The sequence below is a fragment of the Danio rerio genome, chromosome 12, assembly GCF_052040795.2.
Source record: "Danio rerio strain M-AB ecotype USA chromosome 12, GRCz13ab, whole genome shotgun sequence".
In the NCBI taxonomy this organism is placed as follows: Eukaryota; Metazoa; Chordata; class Actinopteri; order Cypriniformes; family Danionidae; genus Danio; species Danio rerio.
In genome coordinates, this window is record NC_141032.1 from 5,216,918 (window position 1) to 5,234,305 (window position 17,388).

Below are 17,388 nucleotides of genomic sequence, written 5' to 3' on the forward strand. Positions count from 1 at the left end.
GAGTTCTCATTCCCTTTTTTTGCTTTGAGGTTAAGAGCATCAGGCCAGATAAAATTCAACTAACAATCGCCGATAACATGAATTCCTGTTTTGTGTTCATTCACTCTGTTATCTCTAGTTATCTTCTGGCCTGTATTTCTTTGTGTTTATGCATTGGATTGAGACAAATTTAGCTCAAGTCAATATTTTAGCACAGTTGACCCATTTATTGTTTAATGCGCTTTCCTGTTCTTGTTGTGATTGGTTCAATGGTTCATGTTATTCCAAGGAGTTTCCCTCCCAAAACTATGTTCCTTGTTCCAAAGCTAATTATGCTGCAGGCTTGAGCTTTGAAGAAGGAATATTGGTCAGAGGGTGCAGTTGTGTTTCAGGTATTTTTGCTCATGAATGCTTCCCGAATTTGAGGCTCCAAATGGGTTGTGCTCTTGGCCCTGCTGTAAAAAACATCTTAAGATATCATCTGTGATAAGATTTCATGAAAATATTCCCATCTGATATCTTGTTTTAACAGATCACTGAAGTTCAGTGGATTGCAAACTGCTTTTCTCATTTACTTTAATGCATGATGTTAATAGTTGTTAATAGTCTTTACTGTCGAATATATATATATATATATATATATATATATATATATATATATATATATATATATATATATATATTAGGGGTGTCAAAATTAATTGTTTCTTCGGTGCACCGCGATGCAGACGCAGACAATTCGGTATCGATTCAGTAATAACCATAACCGGTTATTATGTAGTGACGTCATTTATCTCCGATGCGCTCTGTCGCGAGGGAGGTGAGCGCCATTTTTTACAACACTCAGCCAACTTAGGGCCGGCCCGTGGCATAGGCACCATAGGCAAATGCTTAGGGCGCTGTATATCCAGTGGGGCGCCAGAAATGAGCGCGCTTCGGTTGGTTTTGTTTTCGATTTTCCTGACACACTTTCAGTTACAGACGGCAATAACTCAACAAACGCTTACCCTAAAAAGATCTAAAGTGTGTTTCCTACAGAAAGACAAAGCTGGTTATGTTTCACAGCTGTCTTTCTTTTTTTCGCTCGACATTACGAGCACTGCTCCGTTTAAGCCCTCGCAGTCTGCGTTTACTTTAGCCGGCAGAGCTCGCGCTGAGAGGAGCTCTCTGTAAGGGACCGTCGGAAAAGTGCTTATCTTTTTCGTTTTTTTTTTTTTTTCGTTTTTCTGCTCAGCGCGAGCTCTCCCTGTTGCAAGGGCTTAAGTGTGTTTGTTTGTGTGTGTGCGTGTGTGTGTTTGTTTGATGCTGTCTATGTTTGTGAATGTGTTTGAATGAGAGATATCGAATTGAACCGAATCGATGGCATGATAATCGTAACCGAACCGTGAGACCAGTATCACTTCCAGTATCATATCTAAACTTATGATCTTGGGCCTCAGTTACAGACAAAGAATATTGAACCTACCCTGGAGCTGTGTTTTAAAGTATTTTACTATTAAAAGGCTCCAAAATCTGATGCATTAAATAAGTTGCACTAAATCACGTTTTCTTAAAATCTCTAATTAATGATATTTTCAAAAAAGTTCAGTTGAATAAATGGTAAAACACTCAATTATTGCATTTTAATAGGCAGGTTATAGCAATGCATTTGTCGAGCTGCTTCTCTGGATTGTCTAAATCTGTTGTTTTTTTTTCTCTTTGGTGAAATGAAATGTACTTGTTCTCTGCAGAACATTATTAAAAGTTAATTAAAATCAGTATAGTGATGAAACATGTTTACAAATGTTCTGATTATCCGCGGTCTCCTAAATCTTGTTTTTTTTTTTGTGCTGTGTAGCCAGGCTGTGTAGGTGGGCTGGAGTGAAGGATTAGAGGTGCAGGCTGCCGTGCCCCTTCCCTGGCCCTGCATGGCTGCGATGGCGCCCGCTCTGACTGACGCCCCAGCCGAAGCCCGCCACATCCGCTTCAAACTCGCCTCTCCCTCGTCCACCCTGTCCCCCGGCAGCACAGAGAACAACAGCAACGCCAGCAACATCCTCATCTCAGACTCCGTCTCGGACTCCGCCGGAAGCCACAGCAACGGCAAGTGTCACATCAATTCCAACGACACCCATTACCACAGCGTCAAGGATCAGGATCCCCTGTCTAAAGCCCCATCTCTGGGCAAGCTGGCACCTTACTTGTGCTCTGATGTCAAACCATTGCCCTCATCCACCAAAGTCAAGGAGTCGCTGAAGCTGCAAGGTGTCCTCATTAAGCAGTCAGTGCTAAAGAGCCACGGCCTGTTAAGCGGCTCCATATTTCCAAGCGCTGCTGCAGGCGGAGACTTTCTTCTGCGCAAGCGTCACCATCTTGAGCTGACTGGAGGTCAACTGAAGAGCCTGGTCAACGGTGGCGGAGCTGGGAGTACCATGGTGCCTGTGAACGGACTCTCCAAGAAAGTGGCTGTGCCTAGAGCTGCGGTGGCGGAGAAAGGTAGCGTCGCCACAGTCAATGGAGACAGCAACCAACCATCCACCAACGGGGAAGCTTTGCTATCCGTGTCCTCAAAGTCAAAGTCTGGACAGAATGGAGATGTGAAGCCACAACAGAATTCGACACCGAGCATTCAAGGTGTGTCATCACACAGGGAGCTTACTGCTTTGACTGAAAGTGCAGAGGTCAAAGCAGAACCAGGGACTCCTGTTGGTGGACTGCGCATCGAAACAAACAGCAACAATGATGTCAGCTTTGAAAACTGCCCCTCGTCTCGTAGCTCATCCCCAGTTCAGGATGACTCGACCATACCGACACCCAACTTGGAGGTACTGCTCCGGGATCGGGCCAAGCAGAGCCAACAGAGGCAAACAGACATCGAGAGCCGCCTGCTGCGTCTCCGCAAGCGGCTGCAGGTGGTACAGGCCAAGCAGGTGGAGCGGCATTTCAAACAGCAGCTCTCTGGTTTTCTTGAGCGTACTCTGACCCCAACATCTAGTCGTAGAGGAGACCCTGGAGCCTGGAGAGGGTCACGCACTTCAGTGGAAACGCACGCACATCATTTGAATCGGTTTTTGAAGGGTGGCAGGGTGGCGTCAGAGCTGGATAGTCTGCATCTCAGCGGCACCACACATCTGCATGCAGCAGAGAGTCAGTTTGACTCTGATGCCACCGAGAGCAGTTCAGGAGGAGAGAGCGACGTAGAGGAGGATGAGCTGGCCAGGGTGGACGTCGAACAGTGTCACATTAAACTGTAAGTCTTAAAACTTTTGTTTTTAGATTAAGCTTGGTTTTAAATCAGAAAGTTAAACCTCACCCTGTTGATTGATGTTTTGACTTGTAATAATTTGAATTTTCGAGGCTTTTCCAATCATTTAGTCTAGTTCAATTTGCTTTCACAAGCTCACAGTCATCTGACTCCACTTTTGAGCGCAACTCTTTCATATCAACATCCATTTACCAACTGCTCAAAGTGCCACAAATCTTAATGCTTGTCTTTTTTAATAATTTGTTACACTCAGATGTATCGGTGGAGAACAAAATGCCATTAATTCAGTTTTATTGTAAATTATCAGAGAAATTAGCAGCGTTGCAGCACAATGTTTATATAAGCTTTGGAAAAGGCGAGATGTGAACTGTGGAGTAGAGGGATAAAATCCTGTTGATAGAATTGTGGGCTTATAACTTCAGTGCCATTATGCGTGAGGCACATTTATAGCAGATCTGTGGCGACGAATCGAATCAAGAAATGATTCTGCATCAATTCTGAGGTTTCCATAATGCATCGTGATTCTCTTGAATTGATTCTGAGCTCAGTTTTAAAACAGCAGATGACATTCTAGATGATTTTTTAACTATACTCATGCTCACAAGCACTTGATTGCTTGGCTGAGTGATGTGAATTGAGATTTAAATGAAATGAATGTAAACAGCTTATGCCTAGTTTAGACTGCGTGATTTTAGCCCAGATTTTTATCTCGATGACAGGTTTTGAGAAATCGCCGACAAATGCCTGAAATCACAGGCAAATCGCTGCTCGTGCATGTGAGTGACAATCACACTGGATGAACTTTCAAAGATGCGATCTGAGAGAATCGCCGATGAGTCGCTGATGCCTGTGAGATATTTGGTGTGCTAAATATCTGGAGCTGTCGGCGATTCAAATCATGTCGTGTGAATTGAGTTTTGACTGAAAATAACATCAGCGATCGCCTACAGCCAATGAGAGAGCAGCTTTCACTTGCGTGTGTGTGTGTATACCTGCTGCAGGCCAGCGGGAGGCAGGAGGAGAAGTTAAAAGCGCTCTTTTTCTGTTTATTTGGACCCACGAAATGGAGGAAAAACTAGTGGAGGTTTGACAGGATTCAGGAGCAACCGTGTCTGTTTGACGTTTCATACAGAAAGAAATTAGTTTATTATCAACGTTGAGGAGAAATGGCTAATTCCCTTGAAACCCAGGTGAGCAAACATGTACATGTTCTACCCCATTAAAGGCTTCTTCTCATTATGTAGTTAATGACAATAGATATACTACATGTTTTTGGCTGTGAGACGTCGTTTGGACGAAGTTGTCGGCGATTCTTCCTATAGTAAAGTCATGCAATGTGAAAGTCCCTGTCGCCGATCCATCTTGCAGTGTAAACAAAGCAGCGACGAAACGCTAGCTCAGATAGTCATGCAACCTGAACTCGGCACTACTGTGAATAAACTTGTGATTCATGTAAACTTCATGTAAACATTGGACGCAAGCAGAGTATGGCTATTTGTAAAGTGTAGAATTGATTCAAGAGAGAATCGTAATGCATTTAGGGTGCTTTTACACTTGGTTTAATTGCCTGGACCGTACCCAAGTTCGATTGTCCCCCCCTTGCCATCTTCTCGGTTGTTTTGTGATTCACACAGTCTTTTTTCCTTCTCAACCCCATTACGCTTGCATCATCGAGCTGCTGATGACGTAAAGACGTGTGCACTGTCATTCTGCTTTTACTAAATCTTTTGGTTTTAGACATACAGAAAGCGACCCTTGTCTATCTGCTGCAAAAATATAATAAACCCAATGTCTACAGAAGCGTTTTTTGGAGGACATTATCACTATGTTTGCCTAGGCTCAGTCTGCTTGTCTCCAAGGTACAGTACTTGATATACACACAAACATGCATGAACGTTATGAAAACTAAAGTTTGTTGTACAGTTGGCTGTTCACTTCTGTTACTTGGTACAATTGCATATACACCAGAAGTGAACCGTACCAGAGTTTGCGTGAACCGTACCCCAGGCCACCTCTTTCAGGCAGACTTGGGTACAGTTTGTGGGTGCGCACCCGAGTTCAGAAGACACTTTCACACTAGCTAAACATACCGTACTCTGATGTCAAACGAACCTAGGTGCGGACCTAGTACTAGTGTATAAACACACTTAGAGATACTCAGAATTGTAGCAGAATCTTTTCTCGATGGATGTATTGCCACAGCTCTAATCTCAGCAGCACAGTAGAATACAAAAACATATCGGAAATGAAAGGGTCCAAAGTGAGCATCCTCTTTAGGCTTATTGACACTGTGTCAAGTGATTGGCGTGACCCACGGCGCATGCATAGTGTGTAGTTGTGCATTTATACACAGAGCTTGAGCTACATTGCAATGTGTTGTTAAATATTTTGAGAGGTGCGCATCAGTGTCAATTATGAATCAGCCTTAAGTCAACTCAATAAGAAATAGATCTGAAACCAGTTTAATTTCAGTTATTTTTACCATTAGAAAATTGTTTACTTGTACAGTTTAAGCATATTCAGATTTAGATTGCCTATGGCAGGGGTGGCCAAGCTTGGTCCTGGAGGGCCAGTGTCCTGCATATTTTAGTTATAATCCCAATTAAATACACCTGAACCAGCTAATGAAGCTCTTTCTAGGTAAACTAAAACTTCCAGCAGGACACCGGCCCTCCAGGACTGAGTTTAGACACCCCTGGTCTATGCCTGCATTAGATTGCTTATATAAAATATTTATATATTGGATTTTTTGATTCAGTGTCCATCCTTTTGGTTGAATTTCTTCATATATATTCGTGCTGGGATTGGCTTTGGAACACAGAGCATTTATATGTGTCCCAGATGTCCAGTAACAGTGCTCTGTGCACTCTACAGTTTAGATAGAGCTGCACGATTCTGGCTAAAATGAAAAAGCAAATTTTTTTTTGCTTAAAATAAAGATCACAATTTTCTCACGATTCTGTAGATGTAAAATAAAGCTTAAAATGAGATTATTGTTTTTTTCTCAAACATATGGTAAAACAACAATATTAATATTATGTGTAGGTCTACTGGTTTCTATAAATATTTATATTCTACTCATAATAATTCTGGTGTTGAATTATGTTTGAGATATAGGCCTATATTGCAATCTGTTATTAGACCATTTAATTCACTGGTAAAATCAACATTATATTGGCTAGAGTAGTTATACTGACACTGTAAACATTTATTTTCATGCACAGCTGTGTGTTCGCTATGAAAGAAAAACTTATCAAATGTTTGTTGCAGTCATAACTCTGAAATGCGATATGGTTATTTAAATAATGTGCGCGCTTTCGGTTTCATTTTCACTGCTGAGTGCTGTTCATACTTCCCGCGCGGCTCTCAAATGATCACTCTGTGCCACAAACTGAATATTATTTACAACTTTATTACCTGTTACTCACAGCATATGCAGGTTCTGTTCACTAAAGTAGACGCGCGCACGTCTATCATTAAGTAGGGCGCGCGCCCGCACAGTCAGCAGCTCACGTCACGTGTGATATCCCGGCCGCAAATACAGCATTATATGAAGACAAAAATGACATTTTTAGGTGAATTATACCTTATAAATACAGTATGTGACTCTTTTAACTTTATTTGGAGTTGTCCATGTTGCTGCGCAACATGTGTGAAACAATGAAAAGTCTCGTGCAGCCGCCTTTGCTTCTCTCCTGAACTTGAAAATATGCTTGGCAGAATCGTAGAAATGCTGGATTAATATTGTCTAGGGGGTCGAATCGAGATCGCGATCTTTTTTCTATTAATTGTGCAGCTCCAGTATATGAACTCTGCCTCTCACCTTCCTGATACTCTGGAAAAGAGTTTTGTGAATTTTCATAGAGAACTTTGTGCACTTCGTATACTGTACACTGGCAAAGACTAAAGTGCACGTATGTGAATTAGAATGCTCCTTTTAAATTAGTCATCAAACTAGGGCTGCACGATATTAGAAAAAAACTGACCTTTTAATATTTGCTTTTTCAGTGATGGATATTGGGAAATCATTGTCATTTCACAAGATGATTTGCATAACTGTATTTGAAAAGAATTCTCAATTTTACTTTTATTGTGATCATTTTGTTGGGAGTGTGTTTATTCTAAAATACAATAAACCAATTTCAAGCATAAATAAACACAGTAGACCTAAGATAATACATGAAATAGACAGTCCCTGCTCTGGTTTTCTACATAGTCTAACAACATTAAGGTAAATTAGCAATGCAATGTAATCAAATATAAAACACACTGTTAGGTCTTTATTGCAATAATATTACTAATGTTTGCTAAAGCTACAAATTTGATAATGTTTTGTGCCGAGATGGTTTCAGTTAACTTAATAGCTTATTAGTCAAACTTTGTTTGTATTCTGAACTGTTTCTTGGTTAATTAAAATCCTTACCGTACGTTCACACCGAAAGCGGCGAGAGCGTCCAAGGTGGCTCTGGCCGCCCTGGCGACAACGCTGTCTGCCTTCAGCTCCGGCGCGAGAGCGTCAAAAATCGCTACATTGATCTCGTACTTTAAAGGAGCCGTTGCAGCATTATCAGTTACATTCCTGCATAAGACATGTTTTTAGCGTGAAAATGTTGCGCACTTCTTATCAAATTCATATAACAATGGAAGATCAAGTTGCATGTGGTGTGGCTTTGCTCTATTTATCCAATATGTGTCCATATGTCTGAAATATCCTGAAGCAGCAGTACTGTTTTGTACGGTCACATCGCGTGAGATTCCCGCTTTTTTAAGATAAATTTATATAACATTAATGAACATCAGTAACTCGCCAGTAACTTATTTAATGTTCCTGTAAGAAAACATTGTAAATAATTGGAAATCCGGCGACCGCAATAATCAAACCCTTGGGAACAACTGTGGTCGGAACCAAAGTTCACAGGTCTGTGTTCCCTGAACTGCTATCAAGCGGTGGACGTCTTTATTCTGATTGCTTGTCGCCGAACCGCGTCATTTCTCATTACCATAAAGTTGACTTCATTTCAACTCTCCTCGACGCTCACGCCGGCGAAGACGCGCCGCGCTGCTCCTCGCCGCTTATCGTCACCTATCGCCGCCGGCACTCATTGAAAATGAATGACTTCCGGCTACTTTGACGCTCTCGCCGCTTTCGGTGTGAACGTACGGTCACTCAACATTGCTTCTGCACTGTGACTACTGCATATTTGCACATTGAGATATAGATACTGAAAGATATGATGTGCAGTTCTCAAACCATTGCACAGCATCATGAAAGAGGCACATTATATGAGGACGGTTCACGGGAGCCCCAAGGGAGCGTGGGGGCATGTTTGTGACATTAGGCCTGTGTGTTCCTGCCCTGAACCTTGTGGAGAGTTACTGTTAATTTCCACTTCGACCTTGTTTGTACAGTGAGATCATAGATCTTGTTGTCATAGCGGAGTCTAGTCTAAAGTCATTTTGGCTGTCCTCCCCGGCTTATTTGAAAACTTAAGCAAGGTTAAATTTCCTGTTTGGCCCTCAGGGACAGTCTGATTCATCAAGGGTGAAACAGAGAACCCTGATGTTTTGGTTAATATTAAAATCAAAGTAAACCACAGGTGATGGATTTATAAACAGAAAATCTTAATTTTTTTTTTTTTTAGTTTCACATTCATGTGTAAAGTGTTCATTCTTTTTTTCTTTTGCGTATACACGGATCAAAATGATCTGTTTATGTATCGAGAGCATTTGCACATAATTCTGACTTGTGTTGGTAAACAGAGCTGTATATCTTAAGTTTCCTATTGCTGAAATTCTGTTTCTTGGCAGTTTTATTCTCGGAGAACCACATCATCTGATTTAATATTGGAGGAGATAACGTGGGAAAGCTGTGTCAGAATCTTTAGGATGATTTATTAATGAAAGCCGTTTTAAAAGGAGCCGTTTAGCAGCTTGCTGTGTTGACTTTGCACCTTTGGCCTAAATAATCAGGCGTCCGTGAATACAGATTTTGGATGTCAAATTTGAGCTCAGTGAAACGTGCCCCAGTTTCACTATAAACAGCACCATCGCATAAGGCTGAATCAGTTCATTATGCTGCTTCTGTTTTCATGGTTGTTGTTTTTAGCCGCGTTTCGTCCTTCGCAGTGCTCTCTGACGAATCTTTCTCAGCACACTTGTGACATCACACTGTGACGGTTGGGAAAGTGGAGCATGAGGAACTGCTGCTTGTTGACCTCTGACTGCAGTTAAATCGTGATGAATTTAAACTTTGTGCATCACAGGACATTGATCCCCAACACCCACACTCATTATTGGAAGCATTTAATGGAGCACAGCTGCTATGCAAATGGAAGATTTACTTTTACTGCAATTAAAGACCACTTTAATCCAGCCAGAGCTGGAGTGACTGCTGTTTAGTGCTCTACAGAGGGTGGGGGTTTTAAAGGGATAGTTCAGCTAAAATCTTAAAACTGTTTAATTGTGAACATTTAAAGAGGACCTATTTAGCAAAAAATACTTTTCATAAGGGGTTTAAAAACCAGTTGTTTGGCAACAGTGTGAAAATCTGGCCAATCTCTAATGGTAAAAGTACATGAATTGTATTTTTTATAATCACCCTTTAAAAGAAACACTTTGATTGACATTATCTCTTTGTTGTGTCATCAGAGCAGGAAAGCCCTACTCATTAGTAATGATCTCTCCCTCATTAGCATAGACAGCCCTGATGGCGAAGCAGCCGTCCACCATTATGATTCATTCACACCAGACATGGATGAAGCATCAGTGAGGAATGATTTACATTTAGTCAATGCAAAGTCTTGAATAGACATCCTGCAGCACAATTTATGAAAATGAAGAGGCGTGAACTACACGCATTTTGCACGTTTGGGAAATCTGAACTTTAGCGGACAGTTGCGCCGCATTAACCAATCCGTAGCTTGCTCTAGTATTGGTCTAATTATGATGTTGTGCCAGCAGTTGGTGTCCCGAGGGGGAAATCCTCCTGCCGACACCTGACAACAGCTCATCAAACTAGGCTCAGCCCAGTCTGATGCACTGCTGAAAGCCTCCATCATCCAAGTCCAGTTTCTGGAGAAGTTAATGAACTCACAGATCTGGGTGCACCTCTGAAAGGATCTAGTGACACGGCGCTTAATTGATCTACGCTGTTTCTCAGCCTTCCTAAAGCACATAAAACACAGCTACACTCTTTCAATAAAATCCATGTTAGCCATTTAGCAACGAAACTAGGATCACTGGGCAGACAGAAGGCCCCCGCACATGATTCATTCATTTCTTGTCGGCTTAGTCCCTTTATTAATCCGGGGTCGCCACAGCGGAATGAACCGGCAACTTATCCAGCAAGTTTTTACGCAGTGGATGCCCTTCCAGCCGCAACCCATCTCTGGGAAACATCCACACACACATTCACACACACACTCATACACTACGGACAATTTAGCCTACCCAATTCACCTGTACCACATGTCTTTGGACTGTGGGGGAAACCGGAGCACCCGGAGGAAACCCCACGCGAACGCAGGGAGAACATGCAAACTCCACACAGAAACGCCAACTGAGCCGAGGTTCGAACTAGCGACCCAGCAACCTTCTTGCAGTGAGGCGACAGCACTACCTACTAGGACTGCCTCGCCGCCCGCACATGATGTGAATCCACATTTATTGTGTCATAAATATCTTGATTTATTCACACATACCTCGTCTGGTGTAAACACCCATTAGAATTTTCACACCATACCTGCCAAATATCAGACAAAGGCATTATAAATGTTGAGTTTTAGGCCCAAGTCTATGTTTGTACCCTTTCCCCTCCCCCTTGGCCCTTGAAACAGTGTGAAGGGGAAGGGCTTCAAAATTTACCCCTAAAAAATGGGACATGACTACAGCATCTGCACATGTCATCGCGATTTCTTGCTTCCAGTTGCTTTATTTTTTGGTATTTATATCAGGAAATCACTGAAGGTGACAATATTATATTATCATAACGATATATTGTGGCAAAAAGATCGTGACTGTACTGTGTATTTACACCATGCCCATATTCATCAATGTAAACACACATAAACAGCATTAACATTATAGCAGGCACTGTAAAAAGCTCATTCCCAGCCACTAGACTTCTCTGACAGGGTATTTGAGTGTCAGAATGTTGTGGGACTGCTGTACAGGAGTTATGATTATGGATTTTAGATTTCCATAATGAAATTTAGCAATTTTTAAATAATGTTTTTGTTTATTTGTGTTTTTTTTAAGCATGACAGTAAAACACGAATGCTGTTATGAATGTAATAAAACATGTGCTTGTTTGTTGTAAACATTAATAATAATGACAAAACATTCTAATTTGTGGATCTCCTTCCGGGTGCAGCTATCCTGCCGTTGTGGCTGGTGTGTTCTGGAAAATTTTCTAGCCCTTTGGTTTCGAGTGTGGTCCTGAAATATCTCTGTTCAAAGGGGTATCTACCCCTTCCCCTTGACCCTACGCCTTCAAGTTAAAAAGAATTGGGACACCACTACTTCTTCAAGTGAATGTGCAAAAAAAGGGGTAAGGGTAAGAGGAAGGGCTAGAATTGGGATTGTGCTTTAGTATACACAAATGAACACTGCAGTCTCCTTAGACTACCTTTTACCAATTCACTTCTTTTGACGTTTTTAGTTTTTTACAGAGATAACAGTAGTCCTGTTTTGAATCTGTTGCCATGCTAAAGCAGCCCCGCCCTCTTTTGAAAAAGAGTGCAATCCTATTTGAATTTAAAGCGACAGACACCAAAATGCCACAATCAGGATCAAAGCTTAATACTGCCAGTTAAAAGAATTATAGAAATATCTGTGGTATTTTAAGCTAAAACTTCTATTCATTGTTTTTTTTACATTTTATAAGGGGGTTAATAATCCACTTTTAAGATGTAGGTGATTTTTTTGTTTTTAGTAGAAAGTAAAATAAGATTTGATTATTCCTAAAATCAACTCAGCATCTACCATTGCTTTCTGTGCAAGAACTGGAACATTATTCACAACAATTTAGATTATTATTATTTAAAATCTTTATTTACAACTCAAAGTAAATTACAGCCTTCACAGGTCACATGTTAAACTCCTGTCATACACAGGAAAGCTGTGAAAAGTGGCTGTTTGTCCATGTCATAGATTAAAGTTAATACTGTTGTAAATAATGTTCTGTTTTGCCTCAAAGTATTGCTAGGAGCCACAGAAATCGATGTTTTTTTTTTGTTTTTTTTTTGTTTATTGACTCTCAAAGTGCTGGTAAAGTTGACTTATATTTTCAGAATCAAGGGTCATAGTTTTAGCTAAATGGTATTTCTACAGATGTAAAAAAAAAAAAAAAATTGTAATAATAATAATATATATATATATATATATATATATATATATATATATATATATATATCACATTAAGTGCTAATTATTGTAATACAATTTAAGTAATAGTTCTTTTTTTAGTTGGAGTGTTATTTTTATCTTCCAGTATCTGAATTAAAAACTCTCTAGTCAATTGGTTATTGGCCAGTATGATCCAATATTGGTCAAATCTACTATTGTCTGAAATTAACTGATTGCATTCATGGCAAAGAGTGTTGTGAAACTTGAGTGAAATTTAACCAACATTATCTTCTCAGATTCACTCGCGTGAGAAAGACAAGCTAATCAGGAAGCGACTTTTTAAACACTTGATAAAGTATGAATGTAGTTTTTTTATTTTCTGGGAGGAAGTGAGATGCATTCAGTGCTACATGCGTAAACTTTCTCACTGTCATGTTCATAGTAGGGCTGCACGATTAATCGAAAAAAGATCGTATCTGAAGAGCTGGGAGGGATGCGGGGGAGAGGGGTGTGCAATGTATTTAACGACCGGTTTGCGAGAGATTTTCATTCATTTGCGGGCATCTGGGAGTCTCTGTGCATTTGCGGGATACTTCTAGTCTTAGCAACTGGATGGATGTAAAGGAGGATTAAGCAAAATTGTTTCTACTCTATAACTAATGTTCTCAACTCACAGCAATAAAACTTTACAATGAGTGCAACAGTTTGTATTCAATAGTTTATTATTATAATTTTTCATTTTCCATATCTGCAATTCCTGTATTTTGGCATTGTTTTGCAGTCCACTTAGAATCCAACATGGAAATCAATGTTTTCTTTATTGGCATTGATTGTTTTGAAATTTAAATGTCATTAACATGCCTGTGTTTTAATTTCTGTAATAAATATGGCTGTCAAGCCAGGATCTTGATGGTTTATTGTGGGTTTGTTGTTTACATGAAGAAATCTGTGTTACAAGTTAAACAAAAATTCTATTAAACAATTATATTTTGAATTTAAATAGTTTTTGTCTTGTGTTTACATTAATTTTACATTTAAATAGCCAAAAATACAAGTTTCAGTATTTTAAATGCGATTAATCGTGATTAATTTTTTTTAAAAAGGTGCGATAAATTAGTTATTTTTTTTTATCGATTGACAGCACTAAAGAAAATAGTTTGTAACAACCCCACATCTGCTATTTGCCTTTGTCAGAAGCTCGTTTATTGGTGTATGTGTATGCCAGATGTTCTGAATGCTAAACCATCATACACACTTGTTGTCTGTCTCTCTCTCTGATTCTCATATTCTCCAGCATTGTCTCTGATGTTCCCTCTGCCTGAGCCGAACCCACTCGTGTTACATAACCATTCCCTTTCTCTCTTTCTCAGACGTCCTCTTTCTTTTCCTCTTGCATTCCTCCACCCCTTTTTCACCATCTCCCTCCCATAATTCCTCTGCATTGCTCTGCCTGGCCTAACCACCTCACATTCTTCTCTTTATCCCCGCTCGCTTTCTCTACTTTCCATCTGTTCCATTCTTGCTCTTGCTCTCGCTCCTGCGCAGTGCATCACCACTGAAGAACTACAGCTGTGCTTTTGATGGAAAAGCCCTATAGAAAATTAGCATCACATTTGCTTATGCTGTAAAGACTGATATGCTCTTCTAATTGGATGAGCTTAAGTTGAAGTGCGTGAACTAAAGTTTAGGTTGGAAATTTAATTTGTTTTAATTGACAAAATTAGTGATAGGCAAAAAAGTATCGTGGTTAATTTCATCCTAAATATATGTGTGTGTACTATGTATATTTATTATGTAAAACACGCATGCATTCAGATATTTGAGAAATTGTTTATTTTTAATAAGATATAAAATATGATAAATAAAATATTTTTTATTTGTATTATGTTTTAGGTATTAGTGTGTAATATATATATATATAATAAAGATATAATACACGCACACACATATATTATGTAAACAATGTTTGATGCGATGAATTGAGATTAATCTTTCTCTAGCACTACTAAAAAATGTATTTATGTTAGGGCTGGGCAATAAATCGATTTTATCAATTAACTCTAGTGTGAAGTTCAAACATCGATATGTTTGAATGAATATCGGTTTTCACCCAAACATGTGATGCTTCCCTCTGGGCTCCCTGCATTGCCATATAAACACACAAACCACATGCAGTGAGCAGAGGAGAACTTAGAGAAATGTTGCACTCTTTGTTATGAATTAAAAAAAAAAACAAACAAAAAAAACAGGGACGCACAAACACGCCTAGCAAAAATTGGCATAATTCAGGGCTCACGGTCATGCATTCACCATCAGACACATGCATTTGAAACTGCGCGCCACACCTTGTGTTTCTCACAGTGAGAAGTAATGTATAAGACAATTAAAGAGCCCCTATTTTGCATTAAAAATATCATATTTTTTGGAAAAATATTTTAATAAAAAATTGTTGTTTTTTTTTGGTGTTTTTTTAATTTAATTAATTAATTATTTAATTAATTATTTTTTTTTCATTTATTTATTTTTTATTAAATTTTTTTTACGCCAAATCGCCCAGCCCTAATTTAACTTATATAAATTATAAATTTATATTATGCAAACCTTTTAATCATTCATTTATAAGTGTATTTAAAATGTATTTAGATTTTCAAAATCGTATTTGTTTATATGGCTATGTAATAACAACAATGAACATTTCTATTTTATGTATTACTTAATAAAAATATTTTTACACGTCACTCTAATATGTATGGAAATTAAAAATTTTTACTTGTATTTTTGACTATCAAAAATGTATTGTGACCGAAGGAAGCCCTTAAAGATATACCTGCAGTTATATTTAAAAATAATACAAATTTAAAGAAATGTCCCAGATGCTGGGTTGACGTTTCTAATTTGCATGTGTCTGCACACATACAACTGAATGAGTAGCCTTTCCAAGTATGCTAAACTACTTTGAAAGGTTAAAATGTCAGTTGTATGCATATGCTAAGTGTTAAAAGTATATCCTGGTTCTTGGATTACTTCACAATATCACAACCCAGAGCATTGCTCAGTAAAACACAGGCAAAGTAAAATAGAAAAAAAAACACAGTTTTATTTTAAAAGTGGTAGAAAAGGTGGTAAAATAGCTTATTGTTTTTTTAAATGACCCTTTTAACAAGTGTATTTTAATTTTGCACCATGCTGATGTAAAATTTGAGAGTGTAGTCTCAGTCTTTTATTCAGGTTTCCTCAAATAGCGGTCTATACAGGGATTAGACATTAAGACCGCTCACTAGACTCACTAGTCACACAGCTGTATTATAGAGGTTTCTCCATCTCCATTATAACTGCTCTCATTAGTTATCTTTAATCTCTCATCTTTAACCTAAAATATAGTGTAGCCCTGGACCTGTATGAGTGGGAAATTACAGGCAGGTCTCCATATAAAACAGTTTTCTAAGCCAGCGTGTCAGTGGACTTGTATTTATCGGTGTTTTGGTTCATCTAGTCCCTCCGTCTCACAGTCTGAAACCCAAGAACAAAGGCAGCTGAGCATTCATGCTAAATGACTCCGTCTTTGTACTCCCTCCATCAGCCCAATGTGATTTATGAAATGCAATTACGGGATGATTCACTTCACAGCGAGCACACTGAGGGAGGACGACTCCTTTTGTCATTCTCATCGCTGTCCAAACGCACGCGTGCAGGTTTGGAGAAGTAGACGGCTAAATGACAACAAGCAATTGTTAAATAGTAAATTAAGTAAAAAATGATAGGGTTGTCACAGTAGGTTTGTTGCCACATGAATGCAAATGTAGAAAATGCAAGCTTTTGTCCGCTGCATAAAAGGTTTGGGTATTTCTTTGGGAGAAATGCTCTTCATAAAACACTTCATTAAATGTGATTTGTTTGTGTTTTGACCACAGCTTGTATTCTATATCAATAAAAGGAGTGTAACGATATGAAAAACCGAACCGAAATATCGCAATACACCAACCACGATACGTATGTAGTTCTACGAGCTGTAGAATAAAATAAATAGAAAGATGACCTTTACCTCTTACCTGATGTCTTTAACAATACATTTGCTGCGTGTTTGCAAAATGGAAGTCGTACAACATCTTCCCTATCCACCTTACTCTGAGAAAAGGGTGAACTTGAGGAGGTATAGCTCGGGAATTGAGGGGAAAGAACTGAGCCAAAAATTAACTGACAAATCAATCGAAATAAAAATGAACAAAAAACAAAAAAAATCTCTTAAGTGGGCAAAAGTAATGCAAAATAATTTTGCCCAAATGAAAGTTAAGCAAAAACAATGAAAATCATAATTATGTCAGCAAAATACACGAAAAACAAGATCAGAGGAAAAAGCGCTCACTCCCGCTCTTCCTGACGCCCTTTCTATCCCCCCCGCCATCTCGCCAAATGATGATAGATCGGTCTCCTGACCAATCAGCTGTCGTGAAGACTTACAGAATTGACTGGCATGGAAAGAGCGAAAGAGTAAGGGTGTCACGATTTCGATTTTTAATCCTACATATTATAATACTCATATGGTTTTTCTCCACGTGTATGTGAAATATTTATAATAACACTAATATTATACTTTCTTATCATACAATAGAGATAATATTGTATTGTGAGATCAATATAAAGCTTTATATTGAGTTATGACTTAAGTTTTTTGTTACATCCCTATTTCTTTCACATTACTTTGTTTTCTACAGTAGTTAGCCATATTAGGTCTTTTTTAATGCCATTTTTAAAATAAAATTAAGATGTTCTACATAAATCAAGAGAGAATCAACGTCTTTATTCCATCTTTATTTTATTCA

The 17,388-nt window shown here is 38.9% G+C and overlaps 1 protein-coding gene across 7 annotated transcripts in view; it reads left to right on the forward strand.

Moving 5' to 3' along the window:
* Nucleotides 1-17,388, forward strand: part of kansl1a (KAT8 regulatory NSL complex subunit 1a) — a 39,562-nt gene that overhangs the window by 2,363 nt on the left and 19,811 nt on the right. For all 7 annotated transcript variants that reach the window (XR_015503774.1, XR_015503775.1, XR_015503776.1 and 4 more), the window contains exon 2: nt 1,817-3,208. Coding sequence is in view for 4 of the 7 variants with exons in the window: in XM_087275664.1 (XP_087131790.1) it covers nt 1,887-3,208 (1,322 nt within the window). In the remaining 3 variants the exon portion in view is untranslated. The remainder of the gene's footprint in view (nt 1-1,816; nt 3,209-17,388) is intronic.